This window comes from Sus scrofa, chromosome X (genome assembly GCF_000003025.6).
Source record: "Sus scrofa isolate TJ Tabasco breed Duroc chromosome X, Sscrofa11.1, whole genome shotgun sequence".
NCBI lineage: Eukaryota > Metazoa > Chordata > Mammalia > Artiodactyla > Suidae > Sus > Sus scrofa.
In genome coordinates, this window is record NC_010461.5 from 113335123 (window position 1) to 113344031 (window position 8909).

Sequence of the window (8909 nt, forward strand, 5' to 3'; positions counted from 1 at the left end):
TTCTAAGCATGTCTCAATTGTTTAAAAATATTGTAAAGTGAGTGCATCATTTTATGGTAAAATAGATTTAATTTGGAGCTTTATTTAATTAACATGGTCCCCACTGTTAAGCATGTTTCTTAGCTTGATATAACTATGTTAGACTATCTTAAACTATTTGAAGAAATGCTTAAAAAATAAAGGCTCTAAGCAATGATATTCTCAAAGGCATTTCCAAATAAATCCAGGCCAAATGTTGCTAAGCCAATGGCCATGGTAATGTCCCTGCTTCCCCTGGGTGTTTGCTTTCCACATTTCCCTTAGTTTTTTTTTCTGCCATTGTTTCCCTGGAGGCCCAAAAGTCTATAGCCAGAACAGTTCAGAAAAATCTGACTGCTCTGTGCTCTTACAGCATTCTGAAGAATAGGAAGGAAAACTAATGTAGCCTCTCATAGTATTAGGTTAGCTTCTAGGAGAACCAGAGATGAGGTAGGAGAGAGAACCAATCATAGTCATATATATCCAAGTATGGATAATTATCAAGATCCAAAGTTTGCAGAAGATACATCAGTAAATTGATGACCTACAATATCATAGTTGATGTGAAGTTACTTGTTTCTAGGGATAAGCATTGCTGGAATATTTGGCTGGGGAATAGAAGAAAAGAAAAAGAAAAAATAAAAATATAAACAGTCTTTTCCCCCTAAACTTGGCATCATTTCACCACAGTTCATGACAATGCTGGATCCTAAACCCACTGAGTGAGGCCAGGGATTGAACCCTTGTCCTCATGGATACTAGTCAGGTTCGTTTCTGCTGAGGCACAAAGGGAACTCCTATAACTGATTTTTAATAAATTATTATTAATATTTTCACTTTTGCATCACTTTTTTTGCTTAACATTGCTTTAATTATTGTAACCAGACGCTTTTATGCATGTAAACCTGCTCACACCATCTTAAAACCTCAGAGAATTAACTAAATGCCAAGTTTAATTCCTATACTGTTGAACAAGTGACATTTAATAAATAATTTTTTTCTTTAAAAAAAGGAAACTATCATCTTAAAAACGATGAGCTCCCCCAGTGCAGGGAGGGGTTGTTCGACTTCATGCTGAAAGTTCTATCCAGAGCAATGCGAGGAAAAGAGGCCACCAGGTTAGAAAGAGTAATGTAAAAATGTCTTTATTCAGACTCCAAGATAGCGTATATAGCATGCTTTATCAATCTAAAAAAAAAAAACTTCAAAAACTTTGGATTTAGCAAGATTGCAGTATACAAGGTCTATATACAAAAATAAACTTTATTTTACATGCTAGCAATGAACAATTGGAAAGCGAAATGAAAAATAGTGCATTTTAAAACAGCATCAGAAAATATGGAATATAAGAGAGATAAACCTTACAAAAGATATAGAACATACACCAAAAACTAAATATCATGGTAGATATAAACCTAAATAAATATACTGAGGGGAAAAAAACACCTTATCTATAGAGAAAGAGGTTTTAGTAGAATGAATTGTGCCCCCCCCCAAAAAAAATATGCATAAGCCCTAACCCCCAGTAGCTGTGAAACTTTATTAGAAAAAAAGTTCTGGGAGTTCCTGTTGTGACTCGGTGGCAGTGAATCCCACTAGAATCTATGAGGATGTGAGTTTGATCCCTAGCCTCACTCAATGGGTTAAGGATCCAGCATTGCCATGAGCTGTGGTGTAGGTCCCAGACTCAGCACAGATCTGGCATTGCTGTGGGTGGCTGCAGTGTGGGCAGGCGGCTACAGCTCCTAATCGACCCCTAGTCAGGGAACTTCCATATGCTGTGGGTGTGGCTGTAAAATAAGACAAAAGACAAAAAAAAAATGTTCTTTGCAAATGAGATTAAAAGAAGAACTTCAAGATGAGATCATCCTGGGTTATCTGGATGAGCCCTAAATCAAATGACAAATGTCTTTAGAAGAATAAGAAAACATACAGAATACACAAAAGAGAGACATTGAGGGAAAGATCATGAGAAGATGGAGGCAGAGATTGGAATCATTCAGCCCCATGTCAAAGACTGGAATTACCAGAAGATGGAAAAAGCAAGGACACATTCTACCCTAGAGCAATGGGAAAGAGGGCAGTCCTGCCAACACCTTGATTTCAGACTTCAGGCCTCCAGAATAGTGAAAAAATAAATTTAAGATACCCATTTGGTGGTAATTTGGCAGCTCTAGGAAACTAATATACAGATGTAAGAATTACAGTGGATCTCTCATCAGGAGCTATGCAGACAAGAGTGTAAAGTGAAATATTTAGAGTATTGAAAGAAAACAATTCACCAACCTAAAATTCTGTATCAAGCAAAATTGTTCTTCAAAAGTGAAGATAGACTTTCTCACACAAACAAAAACTGAGGGAATTTATTGCCCACACATGCACCTTGCAAAAAAAATGTTAAAAATGTTCTTTGGGCAGAAGGGAAAATACATAGGTTAAAACTTTGGATCTACATAAAGAAAGGAAGAGCATTAGAGAAGGAAAAAATGAAGAAGAAATAAAATGATTCATTCTTCTTATTCTTAATTGACCTAACTGATAACTGCCTAGTAACAATGTAGTGCGTGATTTATAGCATATGCATAAAAAATGAATAATACCATTGTCACAAAGGATGGGTTGAATGAATTGGGAATGCTCTTTAATAAAATACATACACCATATGTGAAGCAGCTTAGTGTATTTGAAGGCGAAGCTACATGAATTTAAAAATTTGTAATATTCTAGAGAAAACAGTATTTTTATAAAGAAATATATTTGATAAGTCTTATAGAGAAAAACAAATACTGTCTGATGTCCCTTATATGTGGAATTCCAAAAAAAAAAAAAAAAACCAAACTCATAGAAATAGAGGACACATTGGTGGTTGCCAGGAGTGGGAGATGGTGGAAATGGATTAAAATGGTCAAAGGGTAAGAACTTTCAGTTACAAGAGGAATAAGTTCTGGGAATGTAACACATGGCATGGTAACTATGTTAACAGTATTGTATATTTGAAAGTTGCTAAGAGTTGACTTTAAAAGTTGTCACCAGTTCTCACCACCACCACAACCAAAAAAAAAAAAAAAGGAATCATATGAGGTGATGGATATGTTAAACTGACCTTATTGTGATAATCATTTTATTTATATTGTGGTAATACATATATATATATACCAAATTATTACATCATATATCTTAACCTTACATAATTTTATATGTCAAATATACCCCAATAAAGTTGGGGGGAGTATATTTGATATCCTAAGAGATGCATCAATTAAAAAAGGAGATGAAATGGCATCATATTAAATACTCGATTAAAATCAGAGAAGGCAGAAAAAGAGGAGAAAAATGTAGAATAAATGAAACATAAAAAAAGAAATATAATAAATATTAATCCAACTATATCAACAATCACTTTTAAATGTGAATGATCTGTATACACAAGAGACTCAGATAAAGTGATAGTAAACAATATCCAGTAGTATTTTGTCTACAAGAAATTCGTTTTAAATATAAACATTCAGATTGGCTAAAAGTAAAAGTATGAAAAAATTATATCACATTAATGCTAATCCAAAGAAAGCTGTTGTAGTTGTATTAACTTCATAGAAGCAGACTTTAGAACAAGGGAAATCATCAGGGATACAGAGGGGCATAGCATAATGAAAAAGAAGTCAACTCCCCAAGAAGATATGGAAATATTAAAGGCAAATGCAACTAAAAACAAAGTGTCAGAATATGTGAAGCAAAATGTGATAGAGATGAAAAGAGAAATGGACAAATCCACTATTGTATTTGGAGACTTCAATACCACTCTGTCAGTAATTGATAGATCAAACAGGCAGAAAATTAGTAGGGAAACAGGTGACCTGAACAGCACTATCCATCAACTTGATCTACTTGACATTTATAAAATACTCCATCCAACAACAACAGAGTACATATTACTCTCAAGTGACATAAAACATTTATCAAGATAGAACAAATTCAGAACTATTAAATACATCCAAAAGAATAGAAATCATACAAAGTTTGTTCAAAAACCACAATGGAATTAAACTGAAAATCAGTAACAAGAAGGAAGTTAAAATATCCCCAAAATATTTGGAAATTAAATAACATACTTCTAAATAATTCACAAGTCAAATAAAAAAAGGCCCAAAAAGAGATTTAAAAAATATTTTTGTGGCTCTAAAAAAATTAAAATATATTTTTGACCTAAATGAAAATGAAAGCACAACTTAACAAAATTGTAAAGAAAACAGAAAAATAAAGTCAATGAAATTGAAAACAATAGAGAAAAATCCAGGAAACCCAAAGTTGGTGCTTTGGAAAGAGCAATCAAATTAATAAACTTCTAGACAAACTTTCTTCTAAACAAGAAAAAAGACAGAATTCCCAATATCAGAAATGAAATAAGAATCGTCACTTCTGATTCCCACGGACACTAAATGGAAAATAAAGAAATGCTTGCACATGTATACTGCACCTGGCAAAGTTATCTTTCAGAAATGAAGGAGCAATGTCTTTCTCAGACCAAATAAGTTGAGAGAGTTCACTACTAGACCTGCCTTACAAAAAATGCTGAAGGGAGTTGTACAAGTTGAAGTAACATGTGTAGAAAACCCTATAACCTCAACAACAATATTGTTAGAAATAATAAATAAATTCAGTAAAGTTGTGCCAAGATGACAGACAAGCTTGGGCTGCTGTCTTTCCGCCCTTGGTTTGATGTGGACAGAGTCAGGTCCAGAGAGGGAGAAGGCCAACTCAGTGCCAGGAGTCAAGGTACTGACCCTAAGGGAGAACTAAGAACTCCCACCACAGAAGAGACTGGTCCCCAGGCTCATCCTACCCCAGCTGTTGGCCTTCGGAAACCCTGAGGCACGAAGGGAAGAGGCCTACTTCCCCCAGGAGACAGGAGACATTTTCAAGGAGGCGAGGGCTTTGATGCGAGGGCGGAAGCCTCAGTTCCCCAAAGGCAAGGCAAGGGGAGCGCCAGAAGTCAAAGTGAGGCCTGAGGGTTTTCCCAGCCCAAGAGGAGCCCCACCCCCACCCCATCAGCCCTGGGATCCGACTCCTGCCGGGAATCCTCAGGGAGCTGGTCTCCTCAGGGGGCTGCCCTGGGGCAGCACAGGAAGGAGCCCAGCCCTGCAGGGTGTCCAGTCAGGGCAGCAGACACCTCAGCGCACGTGGAAGGGCCCTGCTGGCGCCCCTTACCCTGCCTTCCACCCACGAGGGCCCAATGGCTCGTCACCGGATGTGACGTGTCCTGACTTCCGCCCCAGAAGGGCGTTGAGAGCCAGTTGGAGCCGGTTGGGGCCAGTCAGGACAGGACTCGGGTCAGCAGAGGCAGACCTTCTGGGCACAGGTGAGGAGGCCGAGAAGGGCCAGAGGGACACTGTCCCCTGCCCCCTGCCCTGGGGGGTGTCTCCACTCCACCACTGCCTTAGGGGCTTGAGGGCCCGAGGCCTCGTCTGTCGGGGCTGGATTCGGGTCACAGGAGGGGGTGTCCTGGCTCTGTGTGTGAAGGGGGGACCCTCATGGAGGGCCAGGGGCCTCACAGCCCACATGGCAGCCCACAAACGTACTCGCAATTCTCTCCTCTTCCTTCTGGGCAGTTCCAGGAGATGGGAGCCCGTCAGGAGTGACTGCGAGGGACGGCCAGTGCCCCGCCCCGCAGAACCCACAGCAATCTCCTCATGCTCCCTCCTGGCAGCCAGGGACGGGAAACGCCCTCAGGCCCCACCGCCCTTCCCCGTCTCCACCTCAGGGTTCTCCGGGAGGTGAGGGCCTTGGTCTGAAGGGCACCGCCGTCAGGGAGCAGAGGAGCCCAGGGCCGCGGGGAGGAAAGACAGAGGTGGCCCGCAGCCACTTGTGCGTCAACCCCCTCAGGGGCCCCAGGCCACAGCCAGGTGCTGGTGCCGCCTCTGTCCTCCTCCCCCTGACCCCCTGCCTGGCGTCCCTGGGAGACGCGGGCCTCCACGGAGGGAAGTCGCAGGCCTGGCCAGGAGAAGATGAGGACTCTGAGTGGGCACTGCTGGGACTGCCCTCCCCGCCCCCTCCCGCCCCGCCGCGAAGAGTGGAGACGTCACAGAGTCTGGCCTCCCCTCCTGTCAGTACTGGGGGCTGGGGGCAGGACGGTGAATGCAGCCTGAAGCATCCCTCATCTACCCCCACAGGGGGTGAGGGCTGAGGCGCATGTCTTCAGGTCAGTGGAGCAGGGGAAGCCCAGGCACTGCCAAGAGTCATTCAAGATGAGGACCCAGAATGTTTACCAAGGGCCCCACCCAGACCAGAACAGAGGGGACGCCACAGTGCCTGACCTTGCACACCCCGCCTTCTTACCCGTAATTGGTGGGCTGTGCGCGTGGCCCTGAGGAGCTTTCTCAGGTCCTCCTGCTGGTTCTTAGGGGACAGACCAATTAGGAAAACAGGAGACTCCTAGAGCATTAGCTAAGGGAAGACCTGTTAGTATGGCCTTCGTCAGAGCCAATGGGGTGGAGTTTCTCACGCTCTTCCTATCTCCCTCAGATAATTGGCCCCCATCACTACCTCCTGCCCACACCCCTGCCTGCTGTCCCCAACGCCATCATGCTTCACAGTCCAAAGAGTCAGAGTGGCAAGCTTGAAGCAGGCCTTCAGGTGCAAAAAGAGGCTCAGGGCCTGGTGGGTGCACAGGTGCCTGTAGCTGAAGAGGAGGCCGCCTCCTCCTCCCTTGCTCCTTTCATCCAGGGCACCCCAGAGGTTGTACCTGCTGCTGGAACACCAAGTGTTCCCCAGAGTGCTGAGAGAGCCCTTGAAGCCATTCCATCAAGCAAATCAAATGAGGGCTTCAGCACCCAAGAAGAGGATCCAAGCATCTTCCGGTCTCCTGAGTTTTTGCTCGGTAGTGTGCTAAATAAGAAGGTGGTTGAATTGGTGCAGTTCTTGAGTGTGAAGTATGTAACAAAGGAGCCCATCACTGAGGCAGAAATGCTGAGAAATGTCATCAAAGAGCAAAAGAATCACTTCCCTCTGATCTTCAGCAAAGTCTGTGAGTGCATGGAAGTTGTCTTTGGCATTGAAGTGAAGGAAGTAGACCCCACCAACCACACCTATGTGCTCATCAAAACACTAGACCTCACCTACGATGGGATGCTGAGTGATGACCAGGGCATGCCCAAGACCGGCCTGCTGATACTTGTCCTGGGGGTGATCTTCATGGAGGGCAACCGTGCCCCTGAGGAGAAAGTCTGGGAAGTGCTGAATTCCATTGGGGTGTATGCAGGGCAGAAGGATTTCATCTACGGGGAACCCGTGAAGCTCATCACGAAAGATTTGGTGAAGGAAAAGTACCTGGAGTACCAGCAGGTGCCTAACAGTGATCCTCCACGTTACGAATTCCTTTGGGGTCCAAGGGCCCATGCAGAAACCAGTAAGATGAAAGTCCTGGAGTTTTTTGCCAAGGTCAGTGGAACTGACGCCACATCCTTCACATCCTGGTATGAGGAAGCTTTGAGAGATGAGAAAGAGAGAGCCCAAGACAAAGCTGCCGCTGGGGATAACACTGCTGCCATGGCCAGTGGAAGTTCCGGTGTCAAGTCCAGCAGCCTCTCTTGCCCTGAATGAGGTGGGAGGAAGATTCCCCACTCTGTTTTTGAAGAGGGCAATCAGGGTTCTAAGTGGTGGAGGGCTGAGTTGCAGATTTTATCTTTATTTTTGATCTTTAATATTTTCCAAACATTCTTCCTCCTAAAATATTTATTAGCTTTAGAGTCTAGATGTGTGAATGACATTGGTCACATATTTATTGCTTTTTGTCAGGTTTTAGAGTTAAGAATTTTGCTATTCTGTAAAATAAATTGGGAAACCTTTCATCTTATTTTGTGATCTGGAACAGGATAACATGGCATTGGAATAGGAATTGGAAACTTGCAAGAGTCTAGCAATAAAATAGATGGGGTCATTCAATAAAATAGGGAAAAAATGTAAAAGATGGCTATCCTAAGAATCCTGTATCCCATTTAGTCTGTTGTTCTGTAAAATTAAAGATACACATCTGGATTTGCTTGGCTAATTAAAGATGTTAGAAATGAAAGTCCTGGCTCATTGGTTCATTTGTGCTTGTAAGTGGGTCTTAGAGGTGAGAGAAAAGCCTAGAATGGAAAACTGCTCCTGCCAGTTCCCCCAGGATCATGGAGTGCAGCCTCCACCTGGAGCAGGTGTGGAAGGCATCCTGCCCTCCTCTCCCCATGCCACTGAACACAGTGCGCAGACTCAGTGTTCTGTACACATCAACTGCAAACATTTCCTGGGAAAAGCGTATTTCATTGAAGTGGTGCCCAGAGTCTGGCCCTCTTTTCCTGGCCTAGGAGAGCCAGAGCCCATACCACTGAAAGGACATTTTAATTAAGTTATCTTGAGTGCAATTTGGCCAACTCTAAGCAAAAGCTAGCTTTTTGGTGAAGGTGAAAGGAATGAAGACAGTCCTTTGCATGGGAGAGCACCTGGGAGGGAGGGAGAAAAGGGGTTAGTCCTTGATTTAAATTCTGGGCGCTCTGCATTGCATTCTGCTGGGGAAGACCTCCCTGTATCCAAATTAAAGACTATATCCAGTAACAGGGAAAATTTACTGAGGTTTATTTACAGAGAAGCATTTTTGGCTCTCTTGTTTTGTGTCCTAGAGTACTGTATGTTCTCTTGAGATGCCATGGAAACACACACACACACACAATCCCAGGAAAGAGTGATAGAGTCTGCAGTCAAAAACCATGTTAGAAATGACTGCTATTTATTAAAGATCCACTAAATGCCAGGCACTGTGCCGTGTGCTTGGCTTACATTATATACATTTCAGCAGTCCTGTAAGTCAGGGCTCATTAAACCCACCTCACAGAAAAAGAACCTAAGGCTCATATTGGCCA

General features: G+C 43.1%; 2 protein-coding genes across 2 annotated transcripts; both read left to right on the top strand.

Annotated features, from left to right (window-relative positions):
• Nucleotides 4954–6199, top strand: LOC110257694 (basic salivary proline-rich protein 2-like). The gene is made up of 2 exons (XM_021079874.1): nt 4954–5374; nt 5625–6199. Exons 1-2 carry the CDS (start codon nt 4954–4956, stop codon nt 6197–6199), a joined length of 996 nt encoding a protein of 331 aa, XP_020935533.1.
• Nucleotides 5192–8083, top strand: LOC100522722 (putative MAGE domain-containing protein MAGEA13P). The gene is made up of 2 exons (XM_005673939.2): nt 5192–5374; nt 6538–8083. Exon 2 carries the CDS (start codon nt 6598–6600, stop codon nt 7612–7614), a length of 1017 nt encoding a protein of 338 aa, XP_005673996.1. The 5' UTR covers nt 5192–5374; nt 6538–6597; the 3' UTR covers nt 7615–8083.